The following is a 15,534-nucleotide window of genomic DNA, read 5'->3' as shown; positions in this document are numbered from 1 at the left end:
TTTCTTCTGTATTTAATTTCCTCTGATATTATAAGATGAGAAGAATTATTTTCTATCCATAAGGAAGAGACCTTGAAATGACTCCAGAAGGCAATTATAGGAGGAACTAAACAAAAAAAAAAAAAGCTTTTCTTAAGTATGTGTCACTCAAATGCTCATAACATTTGGTGATTGCATTATAAAGAGGAATACTTGACCTTATCCACCTCCAGATGCAACCTAGGCCGTAAAAAAATAAAACAATTTTTAAAAACCCACAAATCATTATCCGTAGGTCAGAGAACAAAAGTGGTACCATACTGGAGCCCCAGTGTTCTCCTCCATGGGCCTTCACAGCAGATCTTCCCTCCCACTGAATGAAAGGGCACACCTTGCCACCAACAGCACAGGCTCTGAGCAGACCTTGAAGGGCCCTCTCTAGGTGCATGGTTTCTGGTCCTTCATCTATCAGCCCTGCTCTTAGCTGGATATTTGCTAACCCCAAGTGCCTGCCATTCCAACAAGACGCAGTTTCTATTTAAAATGTTTCTAAGATAAGAGTGCTTCCCAAGAAGGCTTTCCTTCAGAGCAGTGGAACATGGCCCAAGTGCTGGGCCCCTGCACCCACGTGGGAGACCTGGAAGACGCTCCTAGTTCCTGGTTTTGGCCCACCACAGCCCTGCCTCTTGTAGACATCTGGAGAGTGAACCAGCAGATGAAAGATCTCTCTCTCTCTCTCTCTCGATCTCTCTCTCTCCGTGTGTGTGTGTGAGTCTCCCTCTAACTCTGCCTTTCAAATAAATAAATAAGCTGACGCTGTGGCATAGTAGGCTAAGCCTCTGCCTGCAGTGTCGGCATCCCATCTGGGCACCAGTTCAAGACCCGGCTGTTCCTCTTCTGATCCAGCTCTTGGCTATGGCCTGCGAAAGCAGTGGAAGATGGCCCAAGTGCTTGGGCCCCTGCACCCATGTGGGAGACCTGGAGGAAGCTCCTGGCTCCTGGCTTTGGTTCAGCCCAGCTCTGGTAGTTGCAGCCATTTGAGGAGTTAACGAGAGGATGGAAGACCTTTCTCTCTGTCTCTCCCTCTGTCTGTAATGCTCGGTCTCAAAATAAATAATTTTAAAAATCATTTAAAGGGGCCAGCACTGTGGCATAGTGGGTAAAGGTGCCGCCTGCAGCGCCAGCATCCCATATGGGCGCCGCTTCGAGTCCCAGCTGCTCCACTCCGAGCCAGCTCTCTGCTAATGGCCTGTGAAAGCAGAAGATGGCCCAAGTCCTTGGGCCCCTGCACCTGCATGAGAGACCCAGAAGAAGCTCCTGGTTCCTGGCTTTGGATCGGCGCAGCTCCAACCGTTGCTGCCATCTGGGGAAATGAACCAGTGGATGCAAGACCTCTGTCTCTCTACCTGTGCCTCTCCATAACTCTGACTTTCAAATAAATAAATAAATCTTAAAAAAAAAAAAAAGCTGCCTCTTGGGCCAGTGTTATAGTGTAATAGATTAAGCCACTGTCTGCAATGCTGGCATCCCATATGTACACTGGTTTGAATTCCCACATCTCCACTAGTTTGAATTCCAGCACCTGGGAAAGCAGCAGATGGCCCAAGTCCTTGGGCTTCTGCACCCATGTAGGAGAGTCGGACTGAAGCTCCTGACTCCTGGCTTTAACCTGGCCCAACCCTGGCCATTGCAGCCACCTGGGGAGTGAATCAGTGGATGGAAGATCTTTCTCCCTTTCTGTCTCTCTATCACTATCTATCTCTTCCTCTCTCTCTGTAACTCTTTCAAAATAAATAAATCTTAAAAAAAAAAAAAAGCTAACTCTTTCTTCTATGTAGGAATGAAAAATCCAATCTATGAAGCCTAATGCCAATTCATGATTCCCTCTTTGCTTCCCTTTCTTCAGGCTGTCCTAAAAACCCCAGCTAGGATTTTAAATGTTGAGACTTTGGGCTCTCCTCTCTAGTTCAATCCAACAATATCTACTTGTTTGACCTTGCGGTCAAAGAGCAAAACTGCCTGATGGAAGGGCCAAGCTCCTTTAGTTCAGATAAGAACAGAGAATGAGGCTTGGTTTAGTTTGTTTTATTTTAAAATCCCTCTAAATTAGACACTAACAGTGGTGACAAAGGTTAGAAAAGATTAGCTGTTTTAGGTCAAGGATCTGTGAAGTACTCTGTGAACCTAAATTCATCTAGGAGGAAAATTGTCTCTCCTTTGCAGATTACAGGATTCAAAGTACAAAAGCCTGTTGACCTTTTAAAAGATCAGTGGAGGTCTACTTTCTCCAGAAAGAAGGAAGATGCTTTCATATTCAAAGTCCAACCCAAAGTCATTAACATTAACAGCTCTCGCTATGGACCCACCGCCCAATGCAAAGCACTTTAACTCAATCAGCCAGGGAGTACCTGGAGCCAGTTATTATCCCCACACGATGAATGAGGATAGTGAGTCCTAGAGAGGTTGAATAATTTGCTCAGGAGACACAACATCTTACAAAAGTGACACAAGGATTAATGGATAGGCAGTCTGACTTGAGTACAAGCAGTTAGCACCTTCACTTCACCATCACTTTATCTGCAAGACTTGTGCTAATACCAATTCCTGAAGCAGTATGGTGTTTTAGAGTTTGCAAGTCATTTTTCTACATATCTGATCATTACAGGAATCCTATGAAGTCTTAGGTAGATAGTAATCAATGAAGTCAAGCACATAAATGCCCAGAAAACCCCTGCCACATAGCAGGTTTGTGGGAATACTGACACCCAAACAGAAATTGGAAGGGTCACGAGCCAACTGTGATGTGGACATGAATACATATATTTTTCAAGAGCAAATCACAAGAGCTTAATAAAGTGCCATGCAAAGGATCTGAATAGACAATTCTCCAAAGAAGATATACAAATAGACAATACACATAAGAAAAGATGCTCAGAATCATTAGACATTAGGGAAATCAAAATGATGAATACTTTTAAACATATTAGGATGTTTAAGATTTAAAAAAAAAGTCAGACAATGCAAAGGGGGAAGAGAAATTGGAAATATCAGAAATTGCTGGTAGGAATAAAAAATGGTACAACTGCTTTGGAAAAAAGCTGGGCAGTTCCTCAAAAGGTTAAACACAGAGTTACATACCACCCAGCAATTTCACTCCTAGCTGGCCAGTCAGGAGAAACAAAAACATGTCCATAGGAAAACGTGTACACAAATATTCCTAACAGCCAAAAAGTAGAAACAACCCAAATATCCATCAACTGATTAATGGGCAAGTAAATTATGATGCATCCATGCAATTGAATATAAGAGTGTCATGACAGTTAAAAGAAGTAGACTTTATTGGGGGAATGATAAATGTTTTTAAATTGACTCTGATGGGCCGGCGCCGCGGCTCACTAGGCTAATCCTCTGCCTTGCGGCACCGGTTCTAGGGGCGCCGGATTCTTTCCTGGTTGCCCCTCTTCCAGGCCAGCTCTCTGCTGTGGCCCGGGAGTGCAGTGGAGGATGGCCCAAGTCCTTGGGCCCTGCACCCCATGGGAGACCAGGAGAAGCACCTGGCTCCTGCCATCAGATCAGCACGGTGCGCCGGCCTTGGCGGTCATTGGAGGGTGAACCAACGGCAAAAGGAAGACCTTTCTCTCTGTCTCTCTCTCTCTCACTGTCCACTCTGCCTGTCAAAAAAAAAAAAAAAAAAAATTGACTCTGATGATGGGTGCACACTTCTGTGAATATATCAGGGTATTTCAAAAAGTTCTTGGAAAATGGAATTAACAGGGGCTGGCGCTGTGGCGCACCAGGTTAACACCCTGGTCTAGCGCACCGGCATCCCATTTGGGCGCCGGTTCGAGATAGAAGATCTCTTGCTCTCTTTCTCTCTCTCGCTCTCTGCCTCTCCTCTCTCTGTGTAACTCTTTCAAATAAATAAATAAATCTTAAAATGAGATTAACAGATGAGTTTATTTGGGCACAAAAAAAGTTTGAAATCTACACATAGCTTTTTCATAATACATATTTCCATGAACTTTTTGTTTTTTATTTATTTATTTTTTTTGACAGGCAGAGTGGACAGTGAGAGAGAGAGACAGAGAGAAAGGTCTTCCTTTGCCGTTGGTTCACCCTCCAATGGCCGCCGCGGCTGGTGTGCTGCGGCCTGTGCACCGCGCTGATCCAATGGCAGGAGCCAGGTACTTATCCTGGTCTCCCATGGGGTGCAGGGCCCAAGTACTTGGGCCATCCTCCACTGCACTCCCAGGCCATAGCAGAGAGCTGGCCTGGAAGAGGGGCAACCAGGAAAGAATCCAGCGCCCCAACCGGGACTAGAACCCGGTGTGCCAGCGCTGCTAGGCGGAGGATTAGCCCAGTGGGCCGCGGTGCCGGTCCTCCATGAACTTTTTGAAGAGCTCCCATATGCAAGGATTTCAATTTCCCTGCACCAAAATATATGTATCTTTTAATTCCATCTTCCATAAACATTTTGAAGTACCTCGTACTAAAAACCATTGAATTTCACACTTCAAATGGGTGAATTATATGACTTGTGAATTCAGTGCAGTTGTTAAACTTTTCCACAAAAAGGAGGGGAGGGGGCACAAACAGAAAGAAAAAACCCACAGTAGAAAAAAAATCAATATAAATAAGTAAATAACAGCATACAGGCAGAAATAAGACATCAGATGTGTTTTGTTCATCATACACTTTTTTTGAAACATTTTAAAAAATATTATTTATTTATTTATTTTTAATTTGAAACTCAGAGAGAGATTTTCTGTCTACTAGCTCATTTCCCAAATATCCACAACAGCCAGGGCTGGGCCAGGTTGAAGCCAAGAGCCAGGAACTCAATCCGGGTCTCCCACATGAGTGGCAGAGACCCACTGTCTCCCAAGGTGCACAATAGCAGGAAATTGGATCAGAATTAGAGCCAGGACTCAAACCCAAGCCATGGATACAAGATACGGACTTAGGGCCGGTGCTGTAGCGCAGCAGGTTAACACCCTGGCCTAAAGCGCCAGCATCCCATATGGGCGCCAGTTGGAGTCCCGGCTGCTCCACTTCTGATCCAGCTCTCTGCTATGGCCTGGGAAAGCAGTAGAAGATGGCTCAAGTCCTTGGGCCCCTGTACCCACGTGGGAGATTCGGAAGAAGCTCCTGGTTTCGGATCAGCACAGCTCTCGCCATTGTGGCCAATTGGGGAGTAAACGAACCATCGAATGGAAGACCTCTCTCTCTCTACTTCTCCTCTCTCTGTATAACTCTTTCAAATATGGTTTTAAAAATCTTTTGAATCAACTGGCAAAATTGAAAAACTAAAACACATCCCATTAGAGAAAGAATGACTGGGGCCAGTGCCATGGCTTAACAGATAAAGCTGCTGCCTGCAGTGCCGGCATCCCATATGGGTACCAGTTCAAGACCCGGCTGTTCCTCTTCCAATCCAGCTCCCTGCTAATGTGCCTGGGAAAGCAGCAGAAGATGGTCCAGGTCCTTAGGTCCCTGCATCCACATGGGAGACCTGGAAGAAGCTCCTGGCTCCTGGCTTTAGATCAGCCCAGCTCTGGCTGTTGCAGCCATTTGGGGAGTGAGCCAGCAGATGGAAGATCAATTTCTCTCTCCGTCTCTCTCCCTTTCTCTCTGCCTCTCCTTCTCTGCGGCTCTGACTTTCAAACAAATAAATAAATCAGAAAGAAGGAAAGGAAGAAAGGGAGGGAGGGAAGGAGGGAGGGAGGAAGGAAGGAAAGAAAGGAAGGAAGGAGGGAGGGAGAGTCTGTCTATATTTTCTTTAACAAAGAATAAAGGAGGAAAGAGGAAGAGAAGGGAGGAGATGGAAGAAAAGAAATCTGGCACACTTGCCTGGGACTGAGGCCAGCAGAGTTACAGTTCTTAGAAAGAGGAGGCCAGCAAATGGAGGCATTTTCCTTATAGATAGGGAATTGAGATAACTTTCATGAGGCCAGGAAGGCATACAGCTAGCAATAAAAGTATGTTCTCTGACTCAGTTCCTTTCAATCCTTTTCTTTTCCCCTGCTAATATTTCTAGAGAATTTTTCTAGAATAATTCTAGAGAATTCCCAGTATCTGGATTCTTTTTCATTCCCAACAGGTGAAAAAGGAAAGATCATGATATACATTTCAAATACAGCATAAGATTTTCAGACTCTATGACCTAACCACAAGAAAAAAGCTTTGCCAAGACCGAACTCTCTTTGGTCTTCATGGGCAATTTGTGCACGTCTTTCTGGCCCATACACAGGTACACCCCAACACTAGGGAGTATGAAGAAGGAGAATGTTAAATGTGCACATAAGGGGAGCTGGCGCTGTGTCATAGTGAGTAAAGCTGTCATCTGCAGTGCCTGCACCCCATATGGGTGCCGGTTCAAGTCCCGGCTGCTCCACTTCCAATCCAGGTCTCTGCTATGGCCTGGGAAAGCAGTAGAAGATGGCCCAAGTGCTTGGGCCCCTGCACCCATGTGGGAGACCTGGAGGAAGCGCCTGCTCCTGGCTCCTGGCTTCAGATCAGCCAAGCTCCAGCTGTTGCAGCCATTTGCAAAGTGAACCAGCAGATAGAAGACCTCTTTCTCTCTCTCTCTCTCTGCCTCTGCGTCTCTCTAACTCTGCCTTTCAAATAAGTAAACAAATCTTTTCTTAAAAAATTTGCACATAGGGTGGTAGTGATCCCAAGAAACAGTGTGTTTCCTCCAAGGTCACCCAGCACACCTGCCACAAAAAGCACAAATTTCTGACAAACAGGAATGTTTCCTGCCCCAGGCCATGTGCTCTGCTCAGAATGGACTATCTATAAAGATCTCCTAGTTCAAATCAGTCAAACAAGGGGAGCACTTCAGTTGCCCAGTTATTCATCCCACTGGGCTTTGAGTCTGCCTAGGAGGAAATTCTGTGTGATGACCACAGAGTTGAGAGAGTAGTGAAAGAATAAAGAACAATGAAGTGCACCAGGTTAGTCTCACCAGTCAAAACACAAAGCACAGCTGGAATCCTGGGCTATCTGGCCGCCATCCCGTTCTGGACTGTTTGGAGAAGATCTGGAGGCAGCAGGAGGCGGAGGACCTATCTGCATTATATTAGGGCTGTGAACCCAAGGGAGCAGGGACAATGCAGGGTGACCACCACAGCTGGGGACAGACTGTACATTATCCTGGGCAAAGTCTTCATTTCCACTGAAGATGTACTGACAAGATGAAATGACTACTTCTTACTGCTTCCAACTGCCTTATCGGTTGTGGCATTCTGAAGTAGTCTTGGAGTTTATCTATTCTAAATAACTGAGAAACCTCTTCCCAGAGATACGGAAATGCAACACTCATCAAAACAGTATTGGGCTGCCGCCAACAAGGGAGGCTTAGAAAATGCATGCTAGGTACCAAGTCAAGCCAAAAAAAGTTTCCAGGGGCACTCTGTTGCCAGAGCTGGAAAAGCTAAATCCAAGAGCCCAGAATTCCACCTAGCTCCTCTTGGGGGTGGCAGGAACCCAATCACTTCAGCCATTATCTGCTGCCAGTCAGGGTGTATATTAGCCAGAAGCTGGAATCAGGAGTAGAACTGGGACTTCAATCCAGGCAGTCTGATATGGGAAGCAGGCATCCCAAAAGCATTTTAATCCTTATGCCAAATGCTGGCCCTGTCTTAACCATTTTTAAGTGCACAGTGTTAAGTACATTAGCATTGTTGCGCAATCATTTTCCAGAACCTTTTCATCTTGCAAAACTGAAACTCTATAACCATTAAACAACTCCCCATTTCCCACTCTTGAACCTTGGCAACACCAATGACTCTGATTTCCTTAAATACCTCATAAATGGAATCATACAGTATTTGTCTTTTTGTGACTGGCTTATTTCATTTAGCGAGGTGTCATAAATGTTAGTCTATTTTGTAGTATGTGTCAGAATTCAATTTTCTTTTTGCAGTTGAATATATAACATTTATATTTTTACTTATTATTTATAATTATTTATATATCACATTTATATATATCACATTTTATCTATCTCTACAGCTCTTTGGCACAGCTGTGTTGGTCTACTGACACACAAAGTATGGAGCTCAATTTTTAATGGTTATGATTTTACACCAAGAGAGACTGAGGTTTGATTGTATGATGTTTGTAACGTAGGAAAGGAAAATCAAACTAAAACTGAAGCTGAGCCAATTTCCTCAAGAAGCAGCTCACCATCCCTCTATATCTCAAAAAATAAAAGTTTTGTTCACTGTATATTCTCAGTTTCTGAAACTGGGCTTAGAACATAGTTGGCACTCAGTAACTATGGGTTGAGTGATTCTAGAAGAGTGACTGGTCACAAGAAAATGCTGTGTGTATGCTCGTGATTGTTCCTGCTCGTCTGAGCATTCGATTCCAGAAAGCATCAATGTGTACTGACATAGAATAAGCTACAGGAATCATTGGTACGTGACTCAAACTATAGATCAATGCATATGGTAGCATTCCATTTATGTAAAAACAGATGCACAAATCAGAACCATAAATGCGTTTGTATATAAACACACCTAAATAATAAGCTGCATCCCAAATGTCACTAGCCCCCGGTGAGAAACAGAAGAAAAGGCCAAACAGACTCTTCCAGTCAAGTTCAGGTGCCAATCAAGCCAAAATATCTCATGCTTTATAGGCATGGAAAAATGCAGAGCAGATGACAAAATCAAACAGCCACATTTGTGCAGTGGGGATACGACATCTAAGAACCCGTTTCCCACTTTGGCATCCACACATGATCACAGTCATGTGTGTGCTGGAACATCCTTGCTCTCAACGTTTTAAGCACTGACCCGGGTTCCAATCTCAATTATAAATAGTATTATTCCGTTTCTCCTGCCGAAGCAAAGAGGTGAAGTAACTTGCTCAGGAGCATAAGCAGTGATGGAGCTAGGATACTAACAGGCTGCCAGGCTCCAGCCTGCACGCTCCTATCCACCAGGGCAGGCGGAAGCGAGCTCTCACTCCTCAAGCTTCCCGCGCTAGGCCTGGGCACCCCGCGCTCCGTCAGCCGTACTCACTCAGACCCAGGTTTGCGAGTCCTGCCAAGGCAGGTAAGCGACAGCCGCGCGAGGCTTGGCCGCCTTAGCACGGGGCAAGGCCAGGCAGCTCTGCACTCCCGTCCCCTGCCTCAGCGAGCTACTCCTCTCCCCGGCGCGGCCCGCCCGCTCCCGGCAGCCGGGGGCGCGCGCCCTCCCCAAGCCCGCACACTTCCCTTCGTGCCCCGCGACGCGTGGGTGCGCGGGACGGGGCTCAAGGCAGCGAGCGCGGGGGGACGCGGAGTTGGGCAAGGGCGCCGACTGCCCCAGGGCCGGCATTTACCTCCACCTGCACTCTCATCGCTCCGGGTCTCCGGTGCGAGGCGCACCCGCACGGCGGCCTGGGCTCTTCTCCCGCCGCCGCCGCCGCCGCCGCCGAAGGCCGCGACCCCAGCTGGTCTGCGTCCGGGACCCGCCCGCGGGCCGTGACCCGGGTGGCTCAGAAGGGCGCCTTCTCTCGTCGCCACTCCTCTCCCTCCGGCCCGGGGCAGAGCCACCGAGCTGCCTTCTCTCCGGGGTGATTCCCCACCACCCCAAGCCGAACCCCTGACCCCCGTTAGGTTTCCGCTCTGACTCCACCTCCGCTCTGGCCCCATTCCAGCTCCGGGAACGGGGTCTCCGGGTCTTGCCCTTTAGTAGGGTGCCCTGCGGAAGTCAGAAACCTCGGAGTGATAATCATCTGCGGGTGGAGACTAGAGGGGGGGAAAGCTGGTATTTCGTAAATCCTAACTATTCTAGATCCGAGTTAGATACTGGTGCCCCGGGCCCCACCCACAACCAGCCTCAGATCCGGCGGCGACTCGCCTCAGGCTCGGGAGTCCCACCGGCCTGGGGGCCGGGAGTTTACCTGCAAGCGCTCCATGGCAGGCGGGGCTTTCGTTCTGGGTTTGCACGGGGCCCTGCCACCGAAGCCTCGCCTGAGCTTTTGACGGTGGAGTCGGAGAATCTGGACTCCACCTCCACGAGCTGCCTTTTACAGCCGTGTGGATTTGTCACAATACCTTTTGGCCTCAGCTACCTCCTGGGTGGAAAGGAGTGTGACTCCAATCGCAGGTCAAAGAAGGGTAGCCGGAGTGGAATAGGATGCTCACTGCCACCACGTGCGTATTTTTATGGTATTGTATTGTCCTGTTGAGTCAGTGAGGACAACAGTGATCTAAGCTAACAACAGCATTGCTGTTACCACCTGGGAGTTGCTGGCGTGTTGTAAGCACACTCTGGGCCTCAGTTTACTTATCTATGCAGTGGGAATAATAGGAGGGAAAAAACCTGTGCAAGTAAAGCTGCCGCCTTCAATGCTGGCGTCCCATTTGGGCGTGGGTTTGTGTTTCGACTGCAACACTCTTGATCCAGCTCCCTGCTAATGACCTGGGAAAAGCAGCATAGGATGGCCCATGTGCTTGGTCCCCTGCTACTCATGTAGGAGACCTGGAAGAAGCTCCTGGCTCCTGGCTTCAGCCTGGCCCAGCCTGGCTGTTGCAACCGCCTGGGGGAGTGAACCAGCAACGGAAGCTCGATCTCTCCTTTTCTCTCTGTAACTCTAACTTTCAAATAAATAAATAAATCTTAAAAACAAACAAACAAACAAAAAGACAAGTAAGTTCCTCTCGATTTGTGTCCACACATCTTCCCTGTTGGAGTTCTCACAACCTTAGGGACTGGGAGTTGTCAGAGCCTTGCCAGACATACCAAGATTTGGGATCTAGCTTGGTGACAAACATCTTAGCGTCATCTCATTGACAGATTTACATGACAGGGTAGTCCTCTGTTCTTTTCAGATGCAGCTTCAGGACACTTACCGTCTAAATGGCCAAAGCAATTCCAAATTCGTAAGGCATCTGATGTACTAATTTACAAGCTGCCTTTGGTTCACCAGCTGTATCTGCAACAGTTGAGGCAGGTGTTGAACCTACAGATTCCCAGGCCTCACCCACTCCACCCAGATCTCTTGTATCAGAATTTCTACAGTGGGGACAGGAGTCTGTATCTTTCACAAGCCCCTCAGTCCAATGAAAACTTGTCTATAAAAATCTTCTGGCTCTGAATATGCCTATGCCTAGGGCTAGCCATGGAATTTAAAATTTAAAACGTTCATTAGTACTTTACTGTGGTCTGCTTTAGGCCAACACATAATTCCTGAACACAGACTGTTTGTCAGGCATCATGCTGGACACGGGGAAACAAAGATGAATGAGACATTGTCCTGTCTGGAAGGAGTTCCCCTTAGGAGGATGAACAATCAGAAATGAAACGGTCCTGGGGCACCACTGGTGATGTTCAGCAATGTGAACAGCGCTTTATTTGCTGATTCGTTCTTTGCCTCTATATCTCTTTCTTCCTCTTCCCATTCTTTCCCCTTATGTTTTCTTCTCTGTCTACGTTTTACCCTGGCTTTCTGGATTTTCAAGCCTGCTTCTGGGCCATGTGGACACTGGTTCAATTCCTGACCTAACATGGTCTTAGGATACTGCTCCACCATTCAAGGTCAAACTAAGGATGGCAGAATGGGAACTGATATTTTAGCCAAGAAAGTGGATGTGACCTTTTTTATTTTATTTTTTTTAATTTATTTGACAGATGGAGTTAGACAGAGAGAAAGGTCTTCCTTCCATTGGTTCACCCCCCAATGGCTGCTACAGCGCTGCGCTGATCTGAAGCCAGGAGCCAGGTGCTTCCTCCTGGTCTCCCTTGAAGGTGCAGGGGCCCAAGCACTTGGGCCATCCTCCACTACCTTCCTGGGCCACAGCAGAGAGCTGGACTGGAAGAGGAGCAACCGGGATTAGAATCCGGCACCCATATGGGATGCTGGCGCCACAGGCGGAGGATTAACCCAGTGAGCCACGGTGTCGGCCTCAGGTGACATTTTTTTTAAAGATTCATTTATTTCCTTGAAAGTCAGAGTTACACAGAGAGAGAAGGAAAGGCAGAGAGAGAGAGGTCTTCCATCCCCAAATGGGGATGTGGATGGTCTACTCCCCAAATGGCCACAACAGCCAGGGCTTGGCCAGGCTGAAGCCAAGAGCAAGTAGCTTCATCTATGTCTTCTGTGGGTGGCAGAGAGGCCATCTTTTACTACTTTCCCAGGTGCATTAGCTGGGAGCTGGATTGGAAGTGGACTAGCCAGGATTTTAACTGGGGCCTATGCGGGATGCTGGTACTGCAGGTAGTGTCTTAACCCGCTGTGTCACAGCACCAGCCCCAGTAATGGCTTCTTTTTTATTTTTAAAGAAACATGGTTGTTGGCCGGCGCCGCTGATCGCTTGGCTAATCCTCTGCCTGCGGCACTGGCACCCTGGGTTCTAATCACGGTTGGGGCGCCAGATTCTGTCCTGGTTGCTCCTCTTCCAGTCCAGACCAGGAGGAAGCACCTGGCTCCTGGCTTCGGATCAGCGCAGCACCGTAGCGGCCATTTGGGGGGGTGAACCAACAGAAAAGAAAGACCTTTCTCTCTCTCTTTCTCTCACTAACTCTGCCTGTCAAAAAAAAAAAAAAAAAAAGAAAAGAAAAAAGAAAAAAAGAAAGAAAAGAAAAAGAAAAAGAAAAGAAGCACGGTTGTATTTTCAGTACATAAATCCCAGTGATGGTTTCTTAACAGCATTTTAATAATCTGGTTTCAAAGCGTATCATTAAAAAAAAAAAAAGAATTTATTTATTTATTTAAAAGTCAGAGTTACACAGAGAGAGAAGGAGAGAGAGAGAGAGAGAGGGAGAGAGAGAGAGAAAATCTTCCATCCACTGGTTCACTCCCCAACTGGCCCCAAAGGCCAGAGCTGCGCCAATCCTAAGCCAGGAGCCAGGAGCTTCTTCCAGGTCTCCCACGTGGTTGCAGTGGCCCTAGGACTTGGGCCATCTTCTACTGCCTACCCGGGCCACAACAGAGAGCTGTATAGGAAGTGGAGCAGCCGGGACAGAATCCTGCGCCCCGACCGGGACTAGAACCCAGGGTACCGGCGCCACAGGCAGAGGATTAGCCTAGTGAGCCATGGCGCCGGCCACCAGCATATCCTTTTAAATCATATTTTCAGCCCTAAGACTTTATACTTCAAAAATATGCAAATATATTTGTTAAATAATACAAAGGTACCTCAAAAAGCTTATGGAAAACGGAATTTTAAAAGTTTATTTTGGTATAAAAACAATTTGAAATTTATGCATAGTTTTTCATAATATGCATTTCTATGAACTTTTTGAAGACCCTACCTATGCATGGATTTCAACAATTTTTGTACCAAAATTAATTTACCAATTTTTAAAGAAAAATTTCCTTATTTCCTTATTTATTTATTTGAAAGGCAGAATGACAGAGAGAAATTTTCCATCCCCTGGTTCACTCCCCAAATGACTGGAACAGCCAGGTCTGTACCAGAGGCCAGGAACTCCATCCTGGCCTCCCGCATAGGTTGCAGGGACCCAAGCATTTGAGCCATCTTCCACTGCCCTCCCAGGTGCATTAACAGGGGCTAGATCAGAAGCAGAACAGCTGGTATTGGAACCAACACTCCAATATGGGATACCGGTGTCACAAGTGGTAGCTTAGCCTGCTCTGCCATAATGCCAGACTCCAAACTTATTCTTTAATTCCATGTTCTATGAAGTTTTGGGAGTACCCTCAGACATGCTATGGCACTCTATGCTTTTTTTTTTTTTTTTACGTTTAATTAGCTTATTTGAAAAACAAAGTTAGAGGAAGAGAAGGAGATCTTCTACCCACTGGTTCATTTCTCAAGTGGTGGCTACAGTTGGGGCTGAGCCAAGCCAGTGTCAGCCATCGGGAACTCCATCCAGGTCTCCCACAAGGTTTGCAGGGGCCCAAGCACTTGAGCCATCTTCTGCTGCTTTCCCAGGTACAGCAGCAGGGAGCTGGATTGGAAGTGCAGCAGCACAACTCAAACGGGTACTCATATGGGATGCCGCCATCACAGCTGGCATCTTAACCTGCTGTGCCACAATGCTGGGCCCAGCACTCTTTGTGACAAAGAAAATTTACAAGTAGTCCAAACAGCCATCAGAAGGTGTTTAAATATAACCTGAAATACCGTGAAGCTGTTAAAAGAATGAGTTAGAACTAAGTGTAAAGACATAGGAAGAAAGAAATGAGTAAAAGTAAATACAATTTCATTTTCAAAAATTAAATATCTAGGTTGGAATGCTCATAATAAAATTCTAGAATGGCGCAAGGGAAGACAAACTTGTACATTATTTGCAGCTGTCTGAAATTCAGATTGAACAGGGCCTCTTGTCACACCAGATTGTTACACAAGCCTGTATTAGTAGCTTCAGGCAATTGCAGGTGTTCCTTCAAAGTGTGCATTGTAAATACTGACAGTAAGCCCAAGTGCCGTCAGAGCTTAACAGCACCTTCACATTCTGCTTAGAATGATTCTTAAAGGAAAGAAAGGGAAAAATTGGATGAGTGCCTGTGACAGTGCTGGGAAACGGATAGATACCATCTTCTTCACCTTCTTTAAAACTAAGAAACTTGATCTTGTAGATTGCATAATGACCACAAGCCCCTCCCACTCCATGCACACCACTTTGCAATGTAATTTTGCAACAGACTTCATGCAAAGGTGAGTGTATCCTCTGCTCCCTTGAACTGGAGCTGAACTTGTGGCCAATGAAATGTGGCAAAAGTGATATGGTTTAAGGTCCTGAGCCTAAGCCCTCAGTGGCTCCAGGTTCCCCTAGATGGTAGCACTGCCCTGAGACCACAATCCTGAGAAGAAATTCCATTTGCAAAGATCAGCAAACCCACAGAATCATGAGAAATAATGAACCGATGTTATTTTTAGGGAGTAAATCTCAGTGACTTGTTGTGAGACAGTTGATTTTCTTATTATTTGAAAGGAAACACCATCTAACCTATCACAGTCTCCCTAGAAAGCGAACCACACTTATACTTCATGGAACAAGTACTTCAGTTGCTGAAGGACTTGGGCTTTTTCATTCCAGGTGAGAAAACTGAGAGACAAGAGAAAAATAAGTGCTAGAAAGAGCCAACTAACTGAAGATTTCATGAATGACTCAGTTATCTAGCATTATTTTTTTTTATTTTTCGCACTTTTTTTTTAAAAGATTTTATTTATTTATTTGAGAGGTAGAGTTACAGACCGTGAGAGAGAGAAACAGAGGGAAAGTGGGTGCAGGGGCCCAAGGACTTGGGTCTTCTTTTTCCCAGGCAAAAGCAGAGAGCTGGATTAGAAGAGGAGCAGCTGGGATTAGAACCGGCTCCCATATGGGATGCGGGCGCTGCAGACAGAGGGTTAACCTACTGCGCCAGGGTGCTGGCACCCCATATTTTATGCATTTTAAATTTGCACATGATATTCATTCTGAAAGACGCCTTATACTATCAACATGTGTCATGAATAAAGGAGAAAAGAAATTAGCAATAATTGGGCACCCACTGTGTTAGGCACTTTGCTAAGTACCTTAGTTTATATAACATTGTTCACCAGCATTTTTTAAGCTGAGTTTCAGGAAAGTCAGACACTTGATGACAGTC

At 46.3% G+C, this 15,534-nt stretch overlaps 1 protein-coding gene and 1 long non-coding RNA gene across 6 annotated transcripts in view; one reads left to right on the top strand and one right to left on the bottom strand.

The window, feature by feature from the left end:
* Window positions 1–10,063, bottom strand: part of TRPM6 (transient receptor potential cation channel subfamily M member 6) — a 153,983-nt gene extending 143,920 nt beyond the window's left edge. For 2 of the 4 annotated variants that reach the window (XR_007919772.2, XM_051846587.2), the window contains exon 1: window positions 9,313–9,768. Coding sequence is in view for 2 of the 4 variants with exons in the window: in XM_051846587.2 (XP_051702547.2) it covers window positions 9,313–9,330 (18 nt within the window). In the remaining 2 variants the exon portion in view is untranslated. Of the gene's footprint in view, window positions 1–9,312; window positions 9,777–9,876 lie in introns of those variants that run through there. The other 2 variants (XR_007919781.2, XM_051846594.2) reach the window with 2 other exon arrangements.
* Window positions 8,842–15,534, top strand: part of LOC103348271 (uncharacterized) — a 53,963-nt gene continuing 47,270 nt past the window's right edge. For both annotated transcript variants that reach the window (XR_007919858.2, XR_516703.3), the window contains exon 1: window positions 8,842–9,044. This is a non-coding gene — a long non-coding RNA (uncharacterized lncRNA). The remainder of the gene's footprint in view (window positions 9,045–15,534) is intronic.

Source organism: Oryctolagus cuniculus, chromosome 1 (genome assembly GCF_964237555.1).
Source record: "Oryctolagus cuniculus chromosome 1, mOryCun1.1, whole genome shotgun sequence".
NCBI classification, from domain to species: domain Eukaryota; kingdom Metazoa; phylum Chordata; class Mammalia; order Lagomorpha; family Leporidae; genus Oryctolagus; species Oryctolagus cuniculus.
Note: the sequence above shows the minus strand (reverse complement) of the source record. Positions and strands in the feature narration are given on the sequence as shown.